The 27,704-nt window shown below is 42.0% G+C and overlaps 1 protein-coding gene across 1 annotated transcript in view; it reads right to left on the minus strand.

The window, feature by feature from the left end:
- LOC145399707 (uncharacterized) overlaps positions 1-27,393 on the minus strand; it is an 89,334-nt gene extending 61,941 nt beyond the window's left edge. Inside the window, exons 1-6 of the mRNA XM_080272254.1 lie at positions 27,317-27,393; positions 26,952-27,172; positions 16,281-16,409; positions 11,818-11,976; positions 10,579-10,669; positions 9,791-10,075 (exon numbers count right to left, since the gene is read on the minus strand). Coding sequence (XP_080128380.1) covers positions 9,791-10,075; positions 10,579-10,669; positions 11,818-11,976; positions 16,281-16,409; positions 26,952-27,172; positions 27,317-27,361 — 930 coding nt within the window. The 5' untranslated portion in view covers positions 27,362-27,393. The remainder of the gene's footprint in view (positions 1-9,790; positions 10,076-10,578; positions 10,670-11,817; positions 11,977-16,280; positions 16,410-26,951; positions 27,173-27,316) is intronic.
- Between the last annotated feature and the right edge of the window lie 311 nt (positions 27,394-27,704).

Raw genomic sequence — 27,704 nt, forward strand, 5'->3', positions numbered from 1 at the left:
TCTAACGTACGGAAGTGAAGCTTGGACATTGTTGGAAGGACACAAGTCAAGAGTGAGAGAAGTGGAAATGAGTTATTTAAAAGGAGCCTGTGGAGTCACGTGGAGAGAGAGGCTGACGAATGAGGATATAAAGGAGCATTGTGGTGTTGATGTGGATGTGATAGGAAGCGTTATGAGGAACACACTGAGGTGGTTTGGCCATGTGGAGAGAATGGAGGATGAAAGACTGACGAGGAGAGTGTATGTGAGTGAGGTGGAGGGGGGAAGAGGGAGGGGGAGGCCGAGGATGAGATGGAGGGATGGGGTGGAGAGGTATGTGAGAGAGGGGGGTGTGAGTTGGGAGCAGGGCAGTGAAATGGCAGGGGACAGGGCGACTTGGAGGCGATTTGTTTCTGGCCACCCCAAACGGGATTGAGGCGTCTGGCAATAGATAGATAGATAGATAGATGAAACATTCTGCCTACTTACAGCAGGTCCATGGCCATCTCGATGAATAACCTCCTCCTCTTGGACTCTCACAGTAAGAAGGATTTCCTGAAGCACTTCCAGTACACTGTTCATGAAGTCTTGCACTGAACTTAGTCAATCGCACTCAGAAGTCCGTTCTCTTCACAGTGCGCACTCTTCTCTAACTAATGCTCCATTGTAACTTACTAAGTGTTGCACTCTGCGCTTTAACTTTTCCCATTCTTCTAATAATTTTTTAAAGCAAAAACAAACAAGTCTATTTACGTTAAATTTTGTTCCAAATTAGTCTTTTCAGTCACAACTGTAAATCCTTAACACAACACACTGTTTTTTTCACTGCACAACACTGTAAATTCCCGTGTGGTCTAGTGGAGAAGTTCTTGCTGTTTAATCACTGTCAGAGTCCGAGAGTATCACTGGCAGGTGACCTAGGGGTGCGTCGCTGGGTCGTGGTGATGGCGTACCCACTGACGATGACTCTGAAGACAGACGCAAACTCACGTCGAGCGGTGACTCCACCGTGGCTGATGTGCTGGGCTGTGGCTCGGAGCATGAGGGCCTGTCTTGGGGAGACAACGGAGTGGAGCCAGGGCTGGGCACAGTGGAGGTCATAGGCCTGAAAAAACTGTCAATCGTTGATTGACGCAAGGACCGACGATTCTGACAATTGATGATGCACTGCCTGAAAGCACGCACCTCCTCCATAAGTCCCAAGGGCCCCATCTCCCTGTCGCAGACCGGGTGTTCCAGGTAGTCAAGGATGAACTCTAGGTGTTCCTGGAGTGCGCTCAGCTTGGGGATGGCTGGAGTAGTGTCCTGCTGAGAGGAGTCTGCATCATCGTCGCCTTCCTCGTCAGAATCTTCAAGCTCAGTACTGACACCTGCAACTGAAGACGCGATCTCGATATCAGACAATGTCTGATACCCAGGATCGCCCTCGTCGTCATCCAACCACTCATGCACATCGTCCACATCAACTTTGTCGCCATGCATATGTAGCCGTGCATGGAAGTCATCCACGTCAAACCCTAGAAAATCGTACTCCTCATCCGTTCCAAGAAGCAGACGAGACCAACCATTTTCTAGAGTCTTGACAGGGACTTCCTTCCATGCACTGGCCCAGTTGCAGAGTGCAGACTTGATGTTGTAGCGGCAAAGGTTTTCCAACATCTGTTGGCCTTGTGTGTCCCGTCCCTCCCTGCGCTCGTCCTCGTCCTCGAGAACAACCATCACCTCGTCCAGGAACTTCCAGCAGTATAGGCGCATTGTTGCCACGATCACTCCTTGGTCCATTGGTTGGATGAGAGCAGTTGTATTAGGTGGCAGAAACATGCACCTAATGCGGCCATTCTCAGCCACCAAGTCCTTGTCGCACGGGTGGGCAGATGCATTGTCAAGGAGAAGGAGGGCCTTTACCTGGTCACGCAGGATTCCCAGTCTCTTCGTCTGGCAATTGATGACCTCCTTGACAAAGTGGCGGTGGAACCAGTCTTTGAAGATCTGGGCTGTAAACCATGCCTTCAAAGAATGGTACCAGACGACAGGAAGGACATCCATCACCCCACGAAGACACCGAGGCTGCTTTGCACAGCCAACAACAACGGGCTTAAGCCGGTGCATGCTGTTAGCATTGGCACAACACAAAGCAGATATTCGTTCCATGGAGAGCTTGCGGCCAGGTACACGCTTCTCCATCTCCTCGGCTAGAGTGTTTGTTGGCAATGAGTGATAGAATAAACCAGTTTCGTCAGCATTGTAGACTTGACCGACAGTGAGGCCCTCCCTGTCGATCAAGCCCTTCACCTTATGCCGAAACTCGTCAACTCCATCTTCGTTAGCGTCCAAAGCTTCGCCATGAGCTTTACGGTTGGTAAGGCCATGCCGTAACTTGAACGCGAAGAGCCAACCCTCGGATGCCTTGAAGTCTAGGGCATCGTGAAGCCTGGCGAACTTTTCAGCAGCAGCCTTCAGCTCCGTTCCACGTACCATCACACCAGCAGCATGTTGCTGTCGATACCAAATCAACGTGGAGCGGTCGATTTCAGCAAATTTGGGAGTAAACATCACCTTCCTCTCCACGTTGCATTTGCTTCTCGATGAGAAGTCAGCCGTGTACTGCATGAGTTTGTCTCGGGATCTCTTGATATCGAACAAAGTAGATCGGGCCAGGTTGAACTCGCGGGGGATGCGGGAAGAAGACCACCCCACATCTACTTTCTCCAATATCTCCCGTTTCTTCTCCAGAGTCAACACCATTCTCTTCCTCTTCTCAGGCAGCGGGGCCATCATCACACACACTAATAGGAGGCCCGAGAGCAGCAGGAGTGCCTGCAGCAGGTAAGGCACCACCACAAAAGCGAGCATGTGGGCACCCATGACGACGAGCGTGCACTCACGGCGAGAGACAGGCAGAAAGTGGGGAGGATGCAGCGGCGCTTGATCGGACGTTAGAGGAATGACGCGCCACAACAAAGCTGTCCTGTGCCGCGTGCGGCAAGTTCATATTACGGGTGGGATTTTTTTTTTTTTTTTTTGCGGTTTTCGGACCATTTTGGGAATGTTGGATCCCGGGACGATTATGTCCGGTTACTAGGGATGTTTGGATATTGGGCGTTCGGTTATTAGAGGGATGACTGTATATGTATATCAATATCTATAAACTATATCTATCTATATCTATATATATATATCTATATCTATATAGATATCAATATCTATACATATCTATCTATCTATATATATAGATAGATAGATAGAAAGATATCGATATATATAGTAGATATAGATATATAGATATAGATATATATATACACATATATATGTATAGATATATACATATAGATATAGATATATATACACACACGCATATATATATATATATTCACACATATATAGATAGATAGAGATAGATACAGAGATAGATAGATAGTGAAATATATATATATATATATATATATATATATATATACATAAATCTATCTATAGTCCGACGCCCTAATCCCGCAAGGGGTGGCCGCAGACAAAACGCCTCCAAGTCGCTCTGTCACCCACCATTTGACTACCCTCTCCCCAACTGACCCCCCCCTCCCTCATATACCTCTCAACTCCATCCCTCCACCTCATCCTCGGTCTACCTCTCCCTCTCCCTCCCTCCACCTCACCTACATACACCCTCTTAGTCAGTCTTTCATTCTCCATTCTCTTCACATGTCCAAACCACCTCAGTGTATTTCTCCTAATCTTCTCAACCACATCCACATCCACCCCACATCGTTCCTTCACTTCTTCATTCGTCAACCTGTCCCTCCACGTCACTCCACATGCTCCTCTCAAGTAACTCATTTCCACTGCTCTCACTCTTGACTTGTTCCCCTCTTGCCAGGTCCATGTCTTGCTTCCATACGTCAGGGTAAGGATCACAATACTAACATGCAGTGACTTCTTAACTTCCATACTCACCTCCCTATTTCTCATCACTGCTTTCAGTATACCAACGACCTTCCTTCCCTGCTGTACCCTTTCACGCACTTCATCCCCCAAAGTTCCATCCTTACTCATCACACTACCCAAGTACTTGAATGCACTCACATTCTCCATATCCTCACCAACCAACCTCTCTGCACACTCTGTGACTTCATTCCTCTCAAACACCATAACTTTACTTTTGTTTACATTAACTTTCAGATTCCTCCTCCTACACACTGTCCCAAATTCATTCACCAAACCTTGCAACTCCCATTCATCTTCACTCAGACGTGCTATATCATCAGCAAACAGGAACACCGGAAGCTTCCAAATATCACCCTCATTATATATATATATATATATATATATATATATATATATAGATATATATATATATATATATATATATATATATATATACATAAATATATATACATAAATATATATATATATATATATATATATATATATATATATATATATATATATATATATATATATATTCAGTATATGGAGCCTCTGTGGTACAGTGGTAAACTGTGCGCTGTCGTACACTAAATAACGAGGGTTCCCGCTCCGCCAGGGAAATAAACTCTTGGAGCGTTCTTCTGGTCACATACTGCATTGGCGGACATCTGGGGTGCTGTGGTTGAACCAGTGTCGTATACTATAAAGTATGCTTGCACCCAGTCGGCGTGCGTGGGCCGATTACACTTGATTCATAGACTACACACATATTCAAAGCCACTCCAACACTACAATACACTTACAAGCCCTTCTCACCCTACATACATTCTCTACAAGACTGCCTAAGCCACTTGGTAGAGATACATTGGCTGTATCATCCCAGCTTTGGTTGGGATAGGCCGGTCCTGCAGTGGACACTCATGTGGCTGATGAGATGAGAGATAATATATATATATATATATATATCCCATTGGATCCTAGGGGTGCTGGGCGAGGCATTGCACTGGGAGGGTACTAAGCGTACTGCACTCTGCCTGTCGGCTCATAGTCGCGAAGGTCGTAGGTCCCTGCCCGGGGGTTCCCTACTTTATAGGGCCTTGAATAATCCCAGTTCTGTCCAATACTTGGGACACCGGGCTCCAATGGGTTAAAGAGACTGATAGGTTTGCCAGTCATTTAACCATTGGATCCCAGGGGTGCTGGGCGAGGCAATGCACTGGGAGGTTACTAAGTGTACCGCCCTCCGCCTATTGGCTCATAGTCGCGAAGCTCTTAGGTCCCTACCCGGGGGTTCCCTACTTTATAGGGACTTGAAAAATCCCAGTTCTGTCCAATACTCGGGACACCGGGTTCCAATAGGATATATATATATATATATATATATATATATATATATATATATATACACACATTCATCTTCTCTCTTTCTCTCTCTCTCTCTCTGTATACTGGTGTAACCAACGTTACCTGGCCAAAAAGGCGAACACTCTAATCCCATTTGTTCCAGTTCATTCTTTGTTTCTGCTCCAGAAAGACCATGTATATACCTCTTATGCTTTTGAAGAGGGAATATAAGCAGTCCTGGAACTTTCTATTTCAGGTTTCGCAGACTGACACACAGTAATTGTGAGCACTTGTTTACTATTACCGTTAACGTTAAATGACCTCCTACCAGTGACCTCAAATAATCTCGGAGGTCAATTTCTTATAGACTGTTTCCTAAATGGAGGTCATGTGAGTCTCCATACAAAAAATTCAATTGCTGAGTCCAGTCATTCGAGCATGTTTTACCGATGACCTTAAATAACCTCGGACCAGTGACCTAAAATGAACTCGGAGGTCAATGTCATATACCCTAGGTCCAAAGTTGAGATCGTTTGTCTTCATGCCAAAAATTGGGCAGCAAGGGCACCCGACATTGCCTGGGCGAAAAAGGAGAACACCCTACTGATGACCTCAAATGACCCAGATTTGACTTTTGACCCCCTTAAAATGATCGTTGGGTCACCCTGATTCAGAATATATATCAGTCTGAGGGTCTCTGGCCATTGGTTTGAGCGTGATTGAAAGACAGACAAACAAAGAAAGAAACAAAAAAATGTCACACTTCTATATCTATCTATCTATACCTATATCTATCTCTCTATCTATCTATCTATCTATCTGTCTATATATATCCATCCATTATCCAATTCCATGCTGCCCTATGAGGAATTTAGGAGCACAGGGCTAACCAACTCGGTTCTGATATTTTAGATGAGAGGGACCAGCCTCACTCATCCCTTAGCTGCAATACGTGAGCAATATACCCCAGCCAACCCTCTGATATAAACCTACACAGGCTCAGTCCAATTTGGGCGCCTTAACCCCTTAACCACGGGGCGTCACTTTCGTGACGCTTGGGAGCAAGGGATCATACCACGGGGAGTCGCTTTTGTGATTCTGTGTTATTTTGAATTCACCCGGGCTTCCAAGTGGTGGCTTGTATCATCTATCAGTACTGCCAATGTCCAACACTAGTCAGCACTCCTAATCTCATCTGTACTCCCATCCATTGTTGACAATTTAGCCATTTCTCCCCGTTCTTGACTCCCCTCCCCACCTCCCCTCCATTACCCTATCCTCTTGCCTCCCCGGCCGTGCTATGCTAAGTAAATCTTCCCTGGAATTTTTCACTGATTTCATCCATTGAAATAAGCCCTATGCCCTATTCTTATACCAAATAATATATACAAGAAAGAAATAAGGTAAGTGAGAGTGCCATACACCTGGAATTGGCTAATTATCATCTGACAACACCTCACGTGCATTCATTCACTAATTTTCGCTGTTTATTTCCCCTTGAAATATGCCCTATAATCTATTTTCGTAATAAATATACATATAAGGAGGGAAGGGAGAAGCCTAAGTGATATTTACATTCACCTGGAACTATCTAATTTATAATATATTGTCTAGATTTCCTGCCAATCATTTCACTGCTATATATTAGCTGCTGTCAAGAGGCTAACATTGGCAGTAATGCATTTCCCTAGGTAGGCCACCACCCCGGCCCACCCTTATCAGTTCACTCTCATCTTTAAATGTGGAGGTACGTCTGTTTGCTCTTGCTTACTTCAGGGACTTTTCACCCCCATGCAAAGGGCCCTGTGACCTTTACCCCCTACTAAACCTCGTGTGGAAAGAGGTAAAGGGCTGACAATTGATAAAAGAGTGACTACGATCTTTCTATTGAGTAAAACAGTGCAAGTGGAATTGTAAATAATGTGTAAATAATGTGTAAACAGCAAGTGAAAGTAATGAATGTAAATATACGTGAACAGTGGAAAATAGTTTTATAAGTTACTTCAAGTGACAGTGCATAACACAGTATAAATAAAATAGAAATGTAAATAACGTAAATAAAATAGAAAACGTAAATAGAAATGTAAATGAGTAGTATTATAAGAATACGAGTATATACCCTAGGAGTAATGAAAGTGAAAGTTTCACTCTGGCATGTCTGAATACTATGAGTTATGAGAGTGAAGGTGAAAGTGACATTCACTCTCAGTGCTAGTATACAGGACGAGAAAGTGAATGCTACGTATTTTACTGAAAGAAGTTGAATCCCTAGTGTGACAATAAACTAATACTACTGAAGGAAACTTATGGATAAAGACTCCAGATATATATAAGTGTTATATAGTAATAGAAATATAAAGTGTGAGGGGTTTTATGAATAATAAATGACAGAATACCAACAGCGAACTAGCGCAAGTGGGAAGGTCATACGAGCTCGTAATTTTCATTGCTTTCACAGTGGTTTTTATTCGGAGTATGGATCCCAAACTACTTGATAATCATAGAGTAGTGTTTATAGTGTTAATATCTGGCTGTGGTAATCATATTACGGGTTGTCGGGAAGTGTAAAGTGGAGACTTCGTTACCCAACTTCAGAGGTCTCCACAAGTCCTACGGTAATCGACGAAGGCTCAACAACCATCCCAGGAGAAAGCTGAAGGTATGTGCCATAGGCATATGTAATTTTAATATTCTAGGACTAATAACTGATTTTTGGCAAATATTTTTTGAGAGTCTGTCGGAGCCCAAATAACCCCGCTGGAGACACAAAATATTGGGAAACATGCCCGCGGTGTAAGGGTTAACCCACTGCATGCCAGCAAATTTTGGACCCTTATGAGTCGTGGTGGCAGTCAATTTTCGACTTTTTCTTTTTGGCTAGATTGGTTAGAAATGATGAGAAAACATGGCGAACAACCATAAATGTACTCACAGAACCCATTTAGGTCTATTTTGAGGTCGATGCTCCTGAGCAGGTGGCTGAAAACTTCGGAGTAATGCCCATAGACTTTGTCGGCGGCCGCTGACACCCATTGAGCTGAGGTAGGAGATTTTCGTTTTCTTCGTCGGTAACTATGCTGTTCGAGCCAAGGACACTCTTGTAGGATATATAGATGATATAGGAAGGCGTAGAGAGGCCTAGAGAGGCGCGGGAATTTCCCACCCGACATAAGCACCTAATTTGAGCTGTCGAATTTTTACAAGTATATCAAATTGACGATGCACTTGTACATCACTGGCACTGTCTGCGCATATAGGGGCCGACATGCATTTACATCGCTGGCACGGGGCAGGGTAATTACTCACTGAACCAGCAGGTGCCATAATTACTTTATTCGGTTACTACCCAGCATAGTAAATGGTTTTCTGGTGTACAGGAAACCATTTGGCTTGTAGCTCAGTGTACAGTCATCCACAGGCAGAAGGAAGGGGAAAGAAGGAAAGAAGAGGGATTGTTAAGTCACCCATAGGCAGAAGGAAGAGGAAAGAATGAAGGAAAGAATGACAAAAGAGGATGGGAGGAAGGAAGGAAAGGGCAGACACCTGAGAGCAGCACTACATTGGGTGAGTGAATGATGAGTTCCCCCGTCTACCAATCTATCTATCTATTTATCTGTCTATCTATATCTCTATCTCTATATCTATACCTATATCTATATCTGCCTATGTATCTATCTATAATTATAAATATAAATCGATCTGTCTGTCTACCTACATATCTATCTATCTATATCTATCTGTTTATATCTATCTATCTCTCTGTCCGCCTATCTATCTATCTATCAATCTACATATATATGTTGTATATGTTTACAGGAAACTCTTTTGCTTGTCACTGAGTGTATGGTCACCTGAAGGCAGCACTACACCGAATGAGTGGATGGTGGGCATCCCCATGAACCACACAGTATTCTTGTTATGAATGAATATCATAAAGTCTCTAAAACCCAAGCTAAGGAATGCAAGAATATCAGTCACCTCATTCCTTTTCACCCTCCCACTACTCCTCTTTCTCTCCAATCGTTTCACATTGTACGGTAGCTGGTGATGGAGAAGGGCACCTTCCTGTGATGGCAATGTTGCTGCCGGGTGATAAGGAGGTCCAGTAATACAGTTATCCTTCAATTTCCTCCCAGTCTCCCAAAAAAACCCAAACGCACATGGTGGACTCTAGCAGAGGGGGAACTTCAACCACTAGTCCACTTGGTTCACATTCAGATGAATTTGTATCTACAACCAAGATGCCTTTTTTTTTTCTTTTACCTTAACCGGGCCCATATTTTGGTCCATTTTTAGCTTATTTCACGCATGTCATAGGGGAAAAAGAGTACAAGGAGAGTACTACATTTCTTTGTCCTTTCTATAGCACTTCTTTGTGACTAGCATTATATATTTGTAACGATCTGCATTTATAATTCAGTATTTAAGATGTCATTGTGGTGAAGGAGCATCAGACTCTTTCACTGGACATAAAAAATGGTACAAATCTGCTACAAAAGTACTTGCATGAACTGAACCATCTTGACTCACATTGCTGCAGCAGTACTTGCATCAACACAAATATCTCCCTGAAGAAATAGTCGGGTTTGAGAGTGTGATGGGATAGACAGGCAGACAAAATCAGCATAAAGGCAGGCAGCAGCAGGAGCACTGTCAGTATGGCCACCCACACCAGAGGCGACAAGGGGAAGAGGAAGCCCCAGGGATCCACCTCAGGCAGCCCCCGTCCAGCCAAGGCTCTAATAGGCTCGATGAGCAATGGCCACGTGAAGTCCACAGCCTCGGCACGCTGAAGATCCATTCCAAAAAGACCAAGGCCGATGTCTACCTCCTGAAGAAGTAAATGTAAAGCCAGAAGAAGTGTACAGAGTGACCCAAAACGTAGCCAAGCATTAGGTTATTTGCGGATTAATTTTGAGTAACAGATGCTATATCAGTCAAGGTCCAACTGCTGAGAGATATTAGGACAACTATAAGAGTGTGGTGTAAAGGAAGCTAAGGAGCTTTAGTTTTGTATGCGTATGCATAGTTCTATGGCAAGTGCTAGTTTTTTATGGATTTTATTTATTTTTATTTGTTTCACTTGTCACGTAACGTTTCTTTCTGTGTGTGTGTGTGTGTGTGTGTGTGTGTGTGTGTGTGTGTGTGTGTGTGTGTGGATATGCCTTATCCTTGTTCTGCTTTTACTCTTGTTATACGGTGGCAAAGACCTCATTTGCTAGTTTGGTTCTTGTTTTCTTACATCATCGTCATATAAGTCCATTTCTCAATCCATACGGAACTTGGATAATAAATTGTCCTTGTAGATTAATTCTAAGGGAACTGGTAACTCACCTTGCGGTACACCTGCCCCACCATGCCAGTCCAAAAGCCGTCTTCCAATCTGGTACCCCAAGTTCCGTCAGGAGGCTGAACAAATGTGTATCTAGTGAAAATTAGTTAGTTGTCAGATATCAACTGAATGATCCACTTTTATGGGAAAACGTTTAGTTGCAGGGCTGCTGTAAGAAAACGTTTGGTTGCAAGGCTGTCTGACTTCAGTATAACTCCACTATGTCATTTGTGTTATAGTTTAACCTGCAGGCTCTTGCAGCATATGAGTAATTGGGTTCTTGGTTATACTTCTATAAGAAATCTCTTTAATTCCAAAACTGTCACCAATAAAAGTAAAAGCTTAATTGCTATATTCTTTTCACCTGAACATGGTCCAGATTTCCGTCTTTTTGAAGTTTATTTCACCAAGCATAGTGGCAGAGACAAGACAGTCCTACGGCTTTCCATCACACTTCTTCATTTAGTATCATATTCTAGTATTCACCTATTGTTACAACTCAGCATTGACTTCAGGGAGGTGACAAATTTAGGTCAGAGTATAAAGGGTACTGTCGCTTCGGAGATATCGCAGAGTCTCTTCCTTGACTATTTACTTTGCATATTAAACCTCAATTTCGTCTTGTATGTTATTGATGAAAACTGTCAATATTATAATGATAGAAGTAGCATACAAGGAACGTTAATGTGCACTAGGCTATGGAAACTAAATCGGAAAGAAACAAGTGCCAGGAAGCCTCAATGACGCATACAAAACGGGCCTAATTCCTACACAATAAACCTTCGCTGTTCATCATATATATATTTTTAATGAAGTTCGCCATTAGTTACAGAAAAGTTCTAAATTAATTTCTATTCTACACTGATTTAACTCTAACCTGGCCGAATGTCGCCCTATCTCCATCTTGAATGCCGAGTTGTTCGAACAGATTAGCACTAAAATATGATGCAAGGCACGAGCAGGTGCTATGGCAAGAATGCAGAACCGTCCTATTATCTCTTTCCTCCAGTGGCCTAAGTGAAATAAGCTGCAAAAGGACGATAATCTGGGCCATGTCAGGTTAAGAGGAGTAAACCTGTGGATTTCATTTTCCATTTACTGAAGTTTAGAATATTTGTTGTATGAGGAAAGTTTGGATACATACATGACATTGAATGAGAGCTGCTTGTGTGTGTGTGTGTGTGTGTGTGTGTGTGTGTGTGTGTGTGTGTGTGTGTGTGTGTGTGTGTTTCTCGACATACGAGAAATTAAGTCCCTGAGCGATATAATCGAGGACAGTAACCATGTATCCCTCAAACCAATCCCGCTCCCCACCAGGCACCGTCGGATCTTTGAGCTTCACTGCATTGTGTAAGGGGAAGCCTTCAGAAGCCACGGATAGAGTTGGTCCAGCAGCCAGTCTGAAATAAAAAACAAGAACTCGTGTTCCTACGTCACTGTCGTGATTATCAAATAATTTTCTTCATTAGGCACCAGTAGACCTTGCACCTTCAATGCACTTTTTATTAGGAGGCCATAAGAAGCCATGTATTGGACTGGTCCAGTAGTCAGTCTGAAATATACTAAAAGCACATTCCATTATCAACCCCTTTACTGTGATGATTAATTTCATCATCCCTCCACGTTACAACCCTGAAAATTATTCAACAGGTTCATCAGCTTCATTGTCTTTTGGAGGAGATCCCTCACACACATTGAATAGAGTCGATTCACCACAAAAGTTAGACTGGAGGAAAGTGCGTAGCTGTAACAAGGTAATTACTATCATAAATGATAGCCATTACTACATCTGACATATGCTTGACTGGCAATTAACTGGGGAAATTCTTTTTGTCTCCTGCATAGACTAAAGGGAAAAGGAGTGACAATTTAATTCTATGTTACGGCATCCATTGCATAATAATGAGTTCCACATACATTCATCTGGTCAATAATACTTTTACGTGCAACGAATTCCAAGTAAATGAAACAACACCTCGCCTTTCCAGTCTGCATAAAAGTTACTGAAAAATTAATAATAATCATTCCCTTTTGACTCAGTTTCGTAAGTACTTTTACATATTCTGTTCTGAACCAGTGAAGCGACATTTTACACCCTTCCATCTCATTTGTATTATTAGTAATTTTAATAAAATCATAATTGCTTTGCCGTGGTCGATGGGGGCGCCCATCATCCACTCACTCAGTATAGTAGTATTCTGTTTCAGGTAACTCTACAGTAAGTGACAAGCTAAATGAATTCCTGTAAACCAGGCAGTCATTTAATACACAGGGGGTAACCTTATAAGAAAACAACACGTGTTCCCAACGTGTCAACAAGTGCGTTGGCGGAGGGTTAGTGCCCCCTTCCCGGAACACACCTACTCGTAAAAATACAAACAAGAGGCCTCGGATCAAAACAGACCAACGAGTGACGACCAAGGACCGGACAAAGGACATATTATGGATTGCAAAATGAAACGTAAGGGGTGCGAATGATGAGGTGAAAGAGGGAAAGATTGTCCAGGTGCTTGAGAGTGCAAAATTGAACATATGTGAATTAAATGAGACAAAATGGTGAGGCGGGAGTGTGAGAGAGTGGGAGTATGGATGGGGTATATGCGCGGGAGTAGGTGAGACTGAGAGGACAAAGGAGGGTGTATACATTGTTGTGTGCAAGAGATTGCAGGAGAACATAAGAGAGTTTGGATCAGTTGGTTCAAAGATTGTGTGTGTAAGATTGAAAATGAGAATAAAAATGTGGGGGATTGTGTGTGTGTATGGGCTAATACAAGATCGTGCAAGCAGAGAGAAAGAAGAGTTCTGGGCAAATGTGGAAGCATGCAGGGTAAACTTTGAGTGGAATGAGAGAGTGTTTTTGACTGGAGATATGATTGGGAAGTAGGGAATATGAAGCTGGATAGAGTGGTGACTGAATGGGCTGAGCCTGCAGAAGTGGTTGAGAATGTTAATGGTCCAGTGGAAGAGGGATGGCGAGAGCCAATACCTTCCTTAGGCATAAATTGATCCACAGTTACACGTGGCGAGTGATGAGAAGGGTGGTGGTGAACTGAATGAATGGAAGGCAATGACTGATTTTATGTGAATGGAAGGCAATGACTGATTATATGTGAAAGGAAGATAATGATTATCATGTGTGTCTCGATGACAAAATGAGAAGGTATATGATGGATGGAAGAGCATACAGAGGTTGGGGGAGTGGACTTTCTGACCACAAGTTGTTGGTGGTGAAAGTCAAGGTTCAAGTGCAATAGAGGAACAGAAGAGAAATACAGGAAGAAGTAATCCATACAAGGAGTGTAGAAAAGTTGCAAGAGGATGGAGAAAAGGCAGAATATAAGAGAGAAGTGGAGGACCAATTGGTTGAATATGATTAGGAGGAGATGTGGGAGGTGGAATGCGTGTGCAAGATATTCACAGAAGAAATCTGTACAGCATGTGAAGTGGCGTGTAGGGTGAAGAAAGAATGAATGCAGCTGCAAGGAACAACATGGTGGAATGAAGAGGTGAGGCAAACTGTGGTGCAAAAGAAGAAAGTATATAATGAGTGAATGAGAAGCAGAGGCACGCACGAAGCTGAAAGACGGAAGAGCAATATATAGAGGGGAAGAGAGAGGTGAAAGGATTAGTAAGAGAGAGTAAGAAGGGAATGGATGAGGAATTTGGAAGAAATTTGAGTATAAAGTGGATGGAACTGAAGATGTTCTGAAAGGAGGTAGATGGACTTATAAAGGGCGATAGAGAATTTATTAGGAACGTGAAAGAAGCAAAATAATAGTGAGATAGTGGAGAAGGAAGAAGAAGTGAGCGGATAAAAAGAACACTCAGTGAAACTGATAAACATAAAAGAAATGAAAGTAATGCTAGTATAAGTGGCTGGTGAATGGCTGAGAGAAGGTGGGTGGTGAAAACAGAGGAAGAGATCAGTTGGATGGAAGTAGTGGAAGCAATTGAAACAGTCAAAATGGGGAAAGCCCCAGGAATTGATGAAGTGTGTGGTAAAATGGTGAAGCATGGGGGAGAGGTAGTAGTTGAATGGATATGGAAGATGTGCAGATTGGCCTGGGAGGAAGGTAGAGTCCTGGAGGATTGGAAGTCAGGTATAATTATTCCCCCTGTACAAAGGAAAAGGGGAAAGAAGAAGTGTGCGACAATCGTAGGGGCATTTGTCTTCTTAGTGTAAGAGGAAAAGTATATGGTAGGATACTTATTGACAGTTAGGGAAATAACAGAAGAAATAGTGGGAGACGAACAAGGAGGATTTAGAAAGGGAAGAGGTTATGTTGATCAGATAGCCTATTCATCCTTAGGTCTTTAGTGGAAAAGTTTCTAGAGATGATAAAGAAGTTGTATGGCACCTCCATGGATTTGGAGAAAGCATATGACAGAGAAGACAGACAAGGAATGTGAAAAATAATAAGAATAAATGGAGTAAATTGAAAGTTATTGAATGCCCTGAAGCGTATGTATGAGGGTGGCAAGGCTGCAGTGCATGGATAGTTTCCTTCTTGGACTGAAACAGGGACGTTTCATGTCTCCGTGGTTGTTCAGTCTGTATTCAGATGGGGCTATAAAAGAGATACAAGGTAAAGCAGTGGATGCTGGAACGGCCCTAATGAGAAAGGGCAGCTTTTGGAAACTTCCTGTATTGTTTGCAGATTATACTGTATTGTTAAGTGAAGAAAAAGGGGAACTCCAATGCTTAGTGAATGAGTCTGGGAGTGCGTGTAAGAAATAGAATCTAAAGGTGAGTGCTGGAAAAAGTAAGTTTATTGGCTTCGAGTGAAATGAAGTCACTGAATGTACAGTGAGGTTGGCGGATGAGGAAATGGAAAATGTGAGTGCATATAAGTACTTGGGTACTGTTATGAGTAAGGACGAAAGTTTGTAGGATGAAGTGCTTGAAAGGATACAACAAGGAAGAAAGGTTACTGGTTCTCTGAAAGGAGTGATAAGAAATAGGGAAATCGGCACGGAAGTAAACAAATAGCTGCATGATAGCCTAGTATTGTGATACCAACTCTAACATATGGAAACGAAGCTCGGGCCTTGTTTAAAGGTCATAAGTCATGAGTGAGAGCAGTGGAAATAAGTCATTTCAGAGGTGCACGTGGAATTACATGGAGAGACAGACTGACAAATGAGGAAGTGAAGTAGCATTGTGGTGTGGATGTGGATATGACTGAATGAGTGGGATGTATGGAGAGGATGGAGAGCGAGAAACTAACGGGAAAAGTGTATGTGAGTGAGGTGAAGGGGGGGGAGGGAGTGGGAGGAGGTGGCTGAGAAGATGGAAGGATGGAGAAATAGATGATATAGGGGGATATGAACCGGGAGAGGGCAGTGAAATTGCCGGGGACAGGGAGACATTTGTTTGTGGCCATTCCTTACGCAATTAAGACGTCTGACAATAGATAGATAGATAGATAACTGCTTTTGACACGACTTTGAAATGGTGAAAGATAGGTACAATTTCCCTTACTGTTCATTTCTCGTACTTTAACAAGGCCTTGTTTACTTTTGACACAGTTTCTCCAGGGTTCTTAATTAATGAAGTAAGATGCCAATATATCGAACCTACTTGAAGAATACTCCTTACTTCTTAACGAAGACCCTCCCATTTCACTTTGACACAGTTCCAAGACATTTTATGGAATGCCTGATCACTCCTTTGCAGTTACAGTATACCCCGCCAGTGGAATACCTGTTGAATTTTTCGGGGAAAAGCTGGATGTGAGATGAAATGACTAAACCTCGGCTTGGGTCCCAGGAGGCGATTCGCACTGGCCTCGAATCATGGGCACTATAGGGCAGCTCCACGTACACACTGCACCTGACAACACAAAAGGACAGAGTCAGTTGTGACAGATCAATACTGTTTCAGTGATATCGCAAGAGGAGTCTGGCAACTGCAAGTGCAGTCATTAGAGAAAGTTCCTCGACACTCCTCTCAAGCACTGTGTCCTTCCTTCAGTATTTCTCTCTCTCTCTTGTCCTAGACGGCGAGTATAATTCCTTCTCATATATATATATATATATATATATATATATATATATATATATATATATATATATATATATATATATATTTTTGGCGGGGGGACGCGGGCGGGGGCGGCCGAGGATGAGATGGAGGGATGGGGTGGAGAGGTATATGAGAGAGGGGGGTGTGAGTTGGGAGCAGGGCAGTGAAATGGCGGAGGACAGGGCGACTTGGAGGCGATTTGTTTGTGGCCACCCCAAACGGGATTGAGGCGTCTGGCAATATATATATATATATATATATATATATATATATATATTGTGTGTGTGTGTGTGCACTTCATGCAAGCATCACCAAAATAGTTACTGTAACACCTTCCATTTCCACAGGCAGCAGTGTCAGCAAACATTAGTTCATGGATGCACACGCTGCATCTGTCAACATCTGAGCACAATTGTGATCAATGGTTCTTTATCAGTGTTATCGGAACAAGTGCCTTTTGAGTGTAAGGAAAGGATGGAGAGGGGAGGAATACTGCATGAGATTTTTGGCATGACACTAGAAGGCACAGGAGGGGTTTGTACTGGAAAATAACTGTAAATAAAGTAATTATGGTTATTTTTGGAAAAAACAAAAACAAAGGACAATTCAGAATTATTCCAGTACATTTGAATTAGAGGTAAGTTGGTGGCAGCAAAGTACTGTTTCAAAGAGCCATCTGTTTGATGTGGACAGCATCTGTGTTGGTGTGTCTGTATGGAAGTTATCTGACTTTTGTCAGAATGTAAAAAACTATCACGAATGCTTCCATAACTTCAGCAGTAACCTCTCTAGCGTGATTACCCACACACAGAAGGCTGTTGGCCATGTAAGCAACATTCATTACAAGGGAGGTCAAAGGAATGCCTGGGACTTACTACCCCGCAAAATTATCTCCATCTATTGTCAGACGCCTTAATCCCATAAGGGGTGATCACAAACCCATCGCCTCCATGTCGCCGTTTCCCCCGTCATTTCATTGCCCTGCTCCCAGCTCACACCCCCCTCTTTCATATACCTCTCCACTCAATCCCTCCATCTCATTCTTGGTCTCTCCCTCCCTCACCCCCCTTCCACCTCATACTTCAGCATTTCACCACACACTTCATAAATTCCTGGGGCTTTCCCCATTTTAACTTTCTTCATTGCTTCCACAACTTCCATCCTACTTATTTCTTCCTCTCTTCTTACATCCCTCCTTCTCCCAGCCATTCCCCTGCCACTTATACTCTCATTACTTTCATTCTCTATTTTCAACAAATCCTTAAAGTGTTCTCTCCATCTGCTCACTGTTTCTCCCTTCTCTACTAGTAATCTACCATTCTTATTATTCACTCCCCAACTAACGTCTTTTGCAACCTGTCTAACTCTCTTTACCTCTTTCCAGAACATTTTCTAACATTCCCTCCACTATACACTCAAATTCCTTCCAACTTCCCCATCCACTCTCTTCTTATGCTCTCTTACTAATCTTTTCACTTCTCTCTTCCTCCCTGAATATAACTCTCTCTTCTGTCTCTCAACTTCTTCCACATCCTTGTTTCTCATCCACTCACTATATGCATTCTTCTTTTGTGCCACACCCTCTCTCACCTCTTCATTCCATCATGCTGTTCCCTGCACCCTCTTTCGTCTTCTCTTCACCCCACACACCACCTCACATGCTGCACAATTTTTTTTCTGTGAATATCCGGCTCACACTTTCCACTTCCCCCATCTGCTCCAATCCATATTTACCCAATCGCCCATCCACCTACCTCTTATATTCTGCCTTTTTTCCTTCTTCTTATAACCTTTCCACCCTCCTTGTATGAACTACTTCTTCCTTTCCTTCCCTTCTTTTGTTTCTCCATTTCACTTGGACTTTGATTCTGACCACCACTTGGTGGTGGTCAGAAAGTCCATTCTCCCACCCTCTATATACTTATGCATCCATTACACTCCATGTCCTTTCATCCACACACACATACTCAATCATTGCCTTCTGTTCATTCAGTTCACCACCCATCCTTCTCATCATTCGCCATGTATACCTATGGATCATTTTGTGCCTGAAGAGGGTATTGGCTATCACGAACCCCCTCCCAGCACAAATGTTCACTAAAACACTGCCATCCTCGTTCATCTCTGCAGGCACACCCCACTCACCAACTACTCCATCCACCTTCACATCGTCTACTTTTCCATTCAGATCTCTAATCAAAAACACTCTCTCATTCCTTTCAAACACTTCCTTGCACGCTTCCACATTTGTCCAGAACTCTTCTCTCACTCTCCTTGCACGATCTTGCATTGGTGCTGTTACGAGGAGTTATCCCTTATTTCATACAGTACGTTTTCTTTTGTTGTGTATCATGAATGTAATGAACATTATGTTTATTATTGTATAATGTGATTGTATATTGTGTTGGAGTTTATCTTTGGAGAATGTAGAAATGAATTAATATTTGTGAAGTTGTTAAGGGTTAACATGTAAGGTTATGTTGTTGTATTGTGATCCCGTTAGTGAGAGATATGTTATGTATGTACGAGGGGACAATGCGTGGCTTCTCTCTCTCTTGGTGGCTGGCGGCGTGTGAGGAGCTGATCTGGGTTTCTGCTCGGGTGGGCGTGTTGGAGGAGACACGTGGTGATTTTGGGAGAGCAGCGTGGTCACACAGTGTGAGGTGTTATACAAGGGAAGTGGTGAGATAATTATGTGAATATATTGATGAGTATTACCTGTGGGAGGAGAATATACAGGTGATGAGAGAGAGAGCGTGGTGTGGGTGGCCACAGGATAGCCTATGGTGCACGTGGTGGTGTACTTGTGATAGTGGAGATTATTATTGTGTGAACCGTTGTGGAGTATTTGTGTGGTTAATATTATAGAGTAACATGTGAAGGAGAATGGTTAATTATTTTGAGATATTATGGTTATTATTGAGTGTCATTTGGTGTTGAGAAGATCATTGTGGGGATATAGCATAAGTGATCTAAGCATATTCTTTATTTGAGTATCAGTGTGTTTATTTGTAAATATATGTAAATAGTGTAGTAGGCTATTTCATTATCATTGATGGTGTGATGGATGATACAGTATTTGTGGTGGAGATATCTCATGTTGCTATTGTTACATAGCCTATGATTTCATCATCCTTTGTGTAATTTTAACGCACTGTATGCTGCATGTCTGATCACGAGCGTGTTCTGCCTCAGTCCCCCCCTTCTACCGTTATAGTAGAGTAAGTCGTTCTTTCTGTTGTTCAGAGCGGGATTGTCAACTCTTTGTCCCCATGGCTTCATTTGCGCGTCCTTCTAACAAGTTGTATCAAGCTCTGCTGGCCCCTATATAATGTGCTCAGTCTCTACATTAATTGCCACTTAGATCTGCTCCTCATTTTGTTCACATCTCTGTCCTCCCCTGTACAGTTATTACTGAGCGCTCAGGAAGTCTCCAACCATCTAGCAGCTGTGTAATTTGAGTATAAGTGTTATTGCATTTTTTCCTTGTACTGTATAGCATAAGGTGTTGATTTGTAGGCCTAGTGAGGTTTTTTTGTAATTTATGTAGAATTCATTTTGTCAGCCAGTTTTAATATTATTTTGTATCTGTAATAATTTATCTTGCATTAACTGAGCATTACCCAGTGTATTTTCATTTTATCAGGGCTGACTTATTACTCTTGCTAATTTCATGTTAATAGAGGCTATTGCAGTTAACCATATATTTAACCTGTTTTTTGCCATTACAATATCCTTATGAGTCCTGAATGTTTTGTTGTTAGTTTGGGCATTAAACTTTAACTTGTAATTTTACCTAACTCTTCTGTTTTGAATCTGGAACTTTACGGGACAGTAGTGATTTTTAGTATTCTCACTTAAAGTGTACATTATCTTTCTCTGTTCCGTAACATAAGTTTGGCGACCTCTTATCAGGATATTCAGGATATTATCATAAGGATATTGCTCGATATTTTGTGACTGTGATTTATTCATGATATCTACTATTACTACACTTGAGGAAGCCAAAGATTTTTTGTCAAATGTGCAAACAGTGTGTGATGTAGAAAACAGAACAAAGAATGAACTTAAGCTTGTTGCTCAACAATTGGGAATTGCTGTTCGCTCTCATCATTCTAAAGATCAAATTGTTGACATGATTAATGAAAGCTTGTTTAATGTAACTCCTCCAAATGAGCGAACGCAGATTGAATTAGCTAAGTTACAGCTAGCCCTGCAGGAGGCTCAGGCTAAGGAGGCGGAGTCTCGTGTTAAGGAGGCTGAATTTCAAGCAAATGCTAAGGAGGCTGAATCTCAGGCTCGGATTCAGGAGGCACAGATACAGGCTCAGGCACAAAGTGAACTTGCCAGGATTCAGGCAGACCATGAGTATCGCATGAAACAAGGTGGAACTGGATCATCTAGCTCTGATGATTTTGATGTGGCTAAAAATGTTAAACTTGTCCCTCCTTTTAATGAATCTGATTTAACAAAGTATTTTCAGTTGTTTGAGAGGGTAGCTACAGGTTTTAATTGGCCAAAAAGGTATTGGCCAGTACTCGTTCAAACTGTTCTCACCGGTAAAGCTCAAGTAACTTATGCATCTTTGCCTCAGGATCAATGTGATGATTATGATGTAGTTAAGAGCCTGATTCTTAAGGCCTATGAGCTTGTTCCTGAAGCCTATAGAGTAAAATTTAGGACAACTTATAAGCAAGATAAGCAATCCCATGTTGAGTATGCAAAAATCAAAGAAGATCTGTTAGAGCAGTGGGTAAATTCTAAGAATGTGGATTCTGATTTTGGTAAATTTAAGCAGATGATTTTGCTGGAGGACTTCAAGAGATGTATTTATAAAGATGTAAGCCTATATCTTGATGAGAAAAGAATAGATAATTTGTCTGATGCTGCAGTTTTATCTGATGAATATGTTCTCACATGAGATATTCTAGAGAAAAAGGGAAAGCTGAGAGTAAGTACGTTGCCTCTACTCAGAGTACAGGTAACAGGAAAGAGAATAAAGATGATGTTTCTCAGGAAGTAAATACCAGCTTCACCTCTAGATTTCAGAAAAGTAAATGTACTTATTGTAGTAAGCTTGGTCATACTACGGAGAAATGTTTCAGGAGACAGCGTGATGTGAACAAAAAGGAGTCTTTAAATATTCAGTCAATTGGTCTAGTGTCCACCCTTGAGAGTTCCCAGAATTCTTTAACTGAGTTAACTGAACCTGCTTTGAGGGGTAACTTAAATTCTCATGATGGAGCTCCTCTTTTGAGCAGTAACGTGGGTGACACTCTCAAGAGTTCATGTGCTAATTTCCTGTCTGATGGTTTTGTCAGTCCTCTGGACAGTAATGACAGGAAATCAGTTCAAATATATCGTGATACAGGTGCTTGCCAATCCCTTATGCTGACCAGTGTTCTAGGCTCTAATGTTAATTCCTCTGATGAAACTGTAATCTTACAAGGTGTAGGGAATAATTACTTCTCTGTCCCTCTGTGCAGAGTGAATTTAGAGTCTGGTTTTGTTAATGGTTCCGTTATGGTTGGGTTGGTTGAGACACTCCCAATGTCAGGTGTAACTTTCTTACTTGGAAATGATATTGGTGGAAGTCAAGTGTGTCCAGCTCCTCAGTTGTCTAGTGAGCCAGTGGCTGCGACCCATTATTGTGATGTCCCTGATGTGTTCCCTGCATGTGCTGTCACTAGGGCTAAGTCTAAAGTTACTGGTGATTTAAAGGATAATGATGATGATGATGTTATCCTAGCTGACACTTTTCTTGCTAATTTGGACCACTCACCAGATGAGGCAGTACCTTGATAATTTGTCTCGTCAAGAGTTGGTTGAGTTGCAGGTTGCTGACCCTGAGTTGAAAGGTCTAGCTAACTCTGCTTACAGTGAAGAAGAGTCTGCCGGTGCTTCTACTTGTTATTATGTAAAGTCGGGAGTACTTATGAGGAAGTGGAGACCCCCAACAGCATCAGCCGACTGTGAATGGGAGGTTGTACATCAAGTTGTCATCCCTCGTGTTTGTAGGCAGGATATCATTAGAGTGGCTCATGATTCCAGTTTGGCAGGACACCTTGGAGTGAGGAAGACTGTGGCACGCATTTTGAAACACTTCTACTGGCCAGGTATCTTCAGGGATGTTTCCTGGTATTGTAAGTCTTGTCACACCTGTCAAGTTGTGGGGAAGTGTAATCAGACTGAAAAGGTTGCACCTCTAGTTCCCATTCCTCCTTTTGAGGCGCCTTTCACCCGTGTGTTGGTGGATATTGTGGGCCCTCTTCCTAAGACTTCTTCAGGATTTTCTTATGTGTTGACCCTGATTGATATGGCTACTCGTTATCCTGAAGCCATTCCACTTAGAAATATCTCAGCAAAGAACGTGGTTAAGGAAATGCTAGGGTTCTTCACAAAGTTTGGTCTGCCCAAGGAGGTACAGTCAGACCGGGGAAGTAATTTCATGTCAAATGTTTTCAAGCAGTCTCTGAAAGAGTTGGGCATCACCCAGATCACGTCTTCAGCTTACCATCCCCAGACCCAAGGAGCGTTGGAGAGATATCATCAAACACTCAAATCGATGCTCAAGAAATACTGTTTGGAACATCAGAAAGACTGGGATAAAGGTCTTCCATTCGTTGTGTTTGCCACAAGAGAATCTCCAAATGAATCACTGGGCTTCTCACCTTTTGAACTACTGTTTGGCCATGAAGTAAGAGGACCCCTTAAGTTACTCAAGGAATGCTGGCTGTCGGAGGAAGATGACGTCAACCTGCTGGAGTATGTGATGAAGTTCAAAGAACGGCTGTCCACTGCTTTACAGCTGGCGAGAGAGAATTTAGGAGCTGCTCAGGAGAAGATGAAGACTTGGTATGATAAGAAGTCCAGGTTACACCACTTTCAGCCAGGAGATCAGGTTTTGATTCTGCTACCAGTTCATGGGCAACCCCTTCAAGCCAAGTTTAGTGGTCCTTATTTCGTGGAGAAGAAACTCAGTGATGTCAACTATGTCATCGCCACACCAGATCGTAGAAAGAGCAAGCAACTATGTCACATCAACATGCTAAAGTTATATCACAGGCGGGACGAAAATAATCCAGTCTGCACTGTAGCTGTTCCACCCGAGTCTGCAAGTGAAGCTCTCCCATGCAGTATGAGCCTGAGTGATAGTTTGGGGAAGAATCCTGATATCATGAATGATCTCCAGACTAAGCTTTCTCATCTACCTCCCAAGGAAAGGCAGGAGTTTTCGGCATTACTGCAGGAGTACCCGCAAGTGTTCCGTGCCACTCCAGGAAGAACCACTGTGTTGATGCATGGTGTCGATGTTGGAGACACAAAGCCAATTAAACTGCCTCCTTACCGTGTGAACCTAGTGAAAGTTCCTCTCTTCCAGAAGGAGCTTGGCTACCTGTTGGACCACAAGATGATTGAGCCCTGTCAGAGCGAGTGGAGTTCTCCTGTCACTCTGGTCCCTAAGCCAGGTGGGTCACAGCAGCTTTGCATCGACTACAGACGTGTTAATCAGATAACCAAAACAGACACTTACCCTCTCCCTCGTGTGGAAGATTGCATAGACAAGATCGGAAAGGCTAGGTACATAAGTAAGTTTGATTTGTTAAAGGGATACTGGCAAGTACCTATGACTGAATGTGCTAGGGAGATCTCATGTTTTGTAACACTAGGAAAGACTTTTGCATGTTCTGTAATGCCATATGGTATGAAGAATGCAGCAGCCACATTTCAGAAGCTCATGAATGTTGTAACAGAGGGTTTGGCAGGGTGTGTTGTTTATATTGATGATGTATTAATCTTCAGTGACAACTGGAAAGATCACCTATGCCATGTCAGTAAATTTCTTGAGCGTTTGGTTCAGGCTAATCTTGTAGCTAATTTGTCAAAGTGTGAGTTTGGTCAAGCTAAAGTTCAGTACCTTGGGTATGTAATTGGTGATGGACATGTTGCACCACCAGCAGCTAAGGTTTAGGTTATAAGTGATCTTCCCAGACCTAAAAGTAGGAAAGAGCTACAAAGATTTTTGGGAATGGTTGGTTATTACCGGAGATTTGTTCTTAACTTTTCAATTCTTGTATCACCACTTACAGACCTACTGAAAAAGGGAGTTAAATTTGTCTGGACCGATAACTGTGAATCCTCTTTCAACAAACTTAAAGCTATCCTATTGAGTAAGCCAGTGCTCGCTACTCCAAATTTTGCTAAGCCTTTTAAGATGGTTGTTGATGCAAGTGATACAGGAGCTGGGGCTGTTTTGCTGCAAGAGGATGATCAGAGTATTGAACACCCTGTATCTTATTACAGTAAGAAGTTCACTCCACCTCAAAAGAACTACTCAACTATTGAGAAAGAGCTTTTGGCCTTGATTTTGGGTTTACAGCATTTTTCATTTTATTTGTGTTCTGGTTTTGACCCCATAGTCATTTATACCGATCATAACCCACTGAAATTCCTTAGTAAGTTTAAAGATAAAAATCAGAGATTGACAAGATGGAGTCTACTTCTTCAGGAGTATTCATTAGACATACAACATGTCAAGGGAAAAGAAAATGTTATTGCAGATTGCTTATCTAGACTTTAGACAGATTGTTTTAGAGTAATAAGAAATTTCCTTTGTAAATTTCTTTTTCTTTGTGGGGAGGTGTTACGTAGCCTATGATTTCATCATCCTTTGTGTAATTTTAACGCACAGTATGCTGCATGTTTGATCACGAGCTTGTTCTACCTCAGTCCCCCCCTTCTTCCGTTATAGTAGAGTAAGTCGTTCTTTCTGTTGTTCAGAGCGGGATTGTCAACTCTTTGTCCCCATGGCTTCATTTGCGCATCCTTCTTACAAGCTGTATCAAGCTCTGCTGGCCCCTATATAATGAGCTCAGTCTCTACATTAATTGCCACTTAGATCTGCTCCTCATTTTGTTCACATCTCTGTCCTCCCCTGTACAGTTATTATTGAGCGCTCAGGAAGTCTCCAACCATCTAGCAGCTGTGTAATTTGAGTATAAGTGTTATTGCATTTTTTCCTTGTACTGTATAGCATAAGGTGTTGATTTGTAGGCCTAGTGAGTTTTTTTGTAATTTTTGTAGGATTCATTTTGTCAGCCAGTTTTAATATTAGTTTGTATCTGTAATAATTTATCTTGCATTAACTGAGCATTACCCAGTGTATTTTCATTTTATCAGGGCTGACTTAGGTAAATTTACTCTTGCTAATTTCATGTTAATAGAGGCTATTGCAGTTAACCATATATTTAACCTGTTTTTTGCCATTACATTATCCTTATGAGTCCTGAATGTTTTGTTGTTAGTTTGAGCATTAAACTTTAACTTGTAATTTTACCTAACTCTTTTGTTTTGAACCTGGAACTTTACGGGACAGTAGTGATTTTTAGTATTCTCACTTAAAGTGTACATTATCTTTCTCTGTTCCGTAACACTATCCAGCTGGCTCGGGAATGAGGAGTTGCAGGCCGAACGAATTTCTTGCTGTACCTAACTATTGCAGCGTGCTTGAGGAGTGACGACAGCTGGGGTCGTAACAGTACATACACGCACACAATCGCCCACATTTGTAGTCCATCTTTCAATCTTACCCACACAATCCTTGAGCCAACTGATCCATACTGTCTTATATTCTCCTTCCATCTGTTACTTACAACAATACAAACTCCTTTTGCCCTCTCATTCTCACCTTTATATATATATATATATATATATATATATATATATATATATATATATATATATATATATATATATATATATATATATATAAAATGGTTTGCCATAGTCAGAGTGTAAAGAATTCAGAATATTTTACTCTGTAAATTTGAAAATAAGAAATCTTCATACAACAGCCACCTTTGCATTGGAAATACGGTGATAAAATGGGACGCTACAGAAAAAAGGCTGACATCAGTAGCCCAATTATGGGGAATTAAAGGCAAGATATACGCAGTGCTATAGAAATGTGTGTCGGACAAACATCCAGAACATCTCAAAAGCTGTTATTGAGGAAAAGATCCAATTATGGGGAATTAAAGTCCTCTGCCCTGAGGATTCAAAGGTATACGAGTATTTTAAAAGGAAATAGTTTTAATGATCTCCAACAGACATAGAACTTTTTTTTTTTTATTCCAACAGTGGGAAAAATAAATTTGGTAGGCCTATACATCTATGTGCAAGCAAAATGCAAATATAAAAGCTTAAAAAATTTTTATCTTAAAATCACTTGCGTATATATAAGTGAAACAATAGTCGTCAACCAACCCTTTCTGTTCATTCACAGTTCGACAATACTTCAATTTCTTGAATAACAACATAAATATTCAGAGACTACTTATAAAACCTTACCTTTTTGTTTCGGCGTGAGAGACTAAGACGAGCATAGAGTTTGTCATGGAAAGGGTTTTGCGGAGGTGGTGGAGGCCGTAGAGCGTGAGGCGGGTGAAGACGAGAAGCCTTGTTGACCACACCAGCAGGCGAGCATTAAGGGACAATTGGGTGAAGGTGACAAAGAAAGCTGGATCGTCACTCACCACGACCACTGTCACAGACCCCAAATTCTGCTGCAGCTGGTGACATCAGTAGGGTAGAGGTTACACTGATTTTGGTTAATGTAGGTTAGGATACATTGTCTAGATTAGGTTGACACTGGCTGAAAGGTCTATCAGAAGGCTAGTAACAGAAAACTTAATCGGTATGTGAGAGTGACCTACCTGGCGAGCCTGGCTGACCATCTGGGAGAGCTGTGCCTTTGTCATGTTAGCATCCTGGCTGTCCACACCCACCTCAAACTCAGCCACACCCCGCACTGTTCCAACATCACTAGCGCTAACAAACTGCATGTAGAGACTCCATTAGGTAGCTTGATGACATGACTTTCCTTAGATTTTTGTCACATCTTTACAGTATTGCCAATGAGATCAGTGTGTATTATTCACTAGAACAGCTACTCTGTATTTGCCACACCCTCCAAAAGGCATGACTAGTTTAAATAGATATATTTATTTCATATACTTCTATGTCATTCGTTAGGAGGGATTAGAGGAAGCAGAGAAGCAGTTAATGTCTGCTCAAGCAGTTCAAGACCCACACAGAGAAAGA

This window comes from Coenobita brevimanus, chromosome 50, assembly GCF_032717465.1.
Source record: "Coenobita brevimanus isolate Jiangsu-jjx chromosome 50, ASM3271746v2, whole genome shotgun sequence".
NCBI classification, from domain to species: domain Eukaryota; kingdom Metazoa; phylum Arthropoda; class Malacostraca; order Decapoda; family Coenobitidae; genus Coenobita; species Coenobita brevimanus.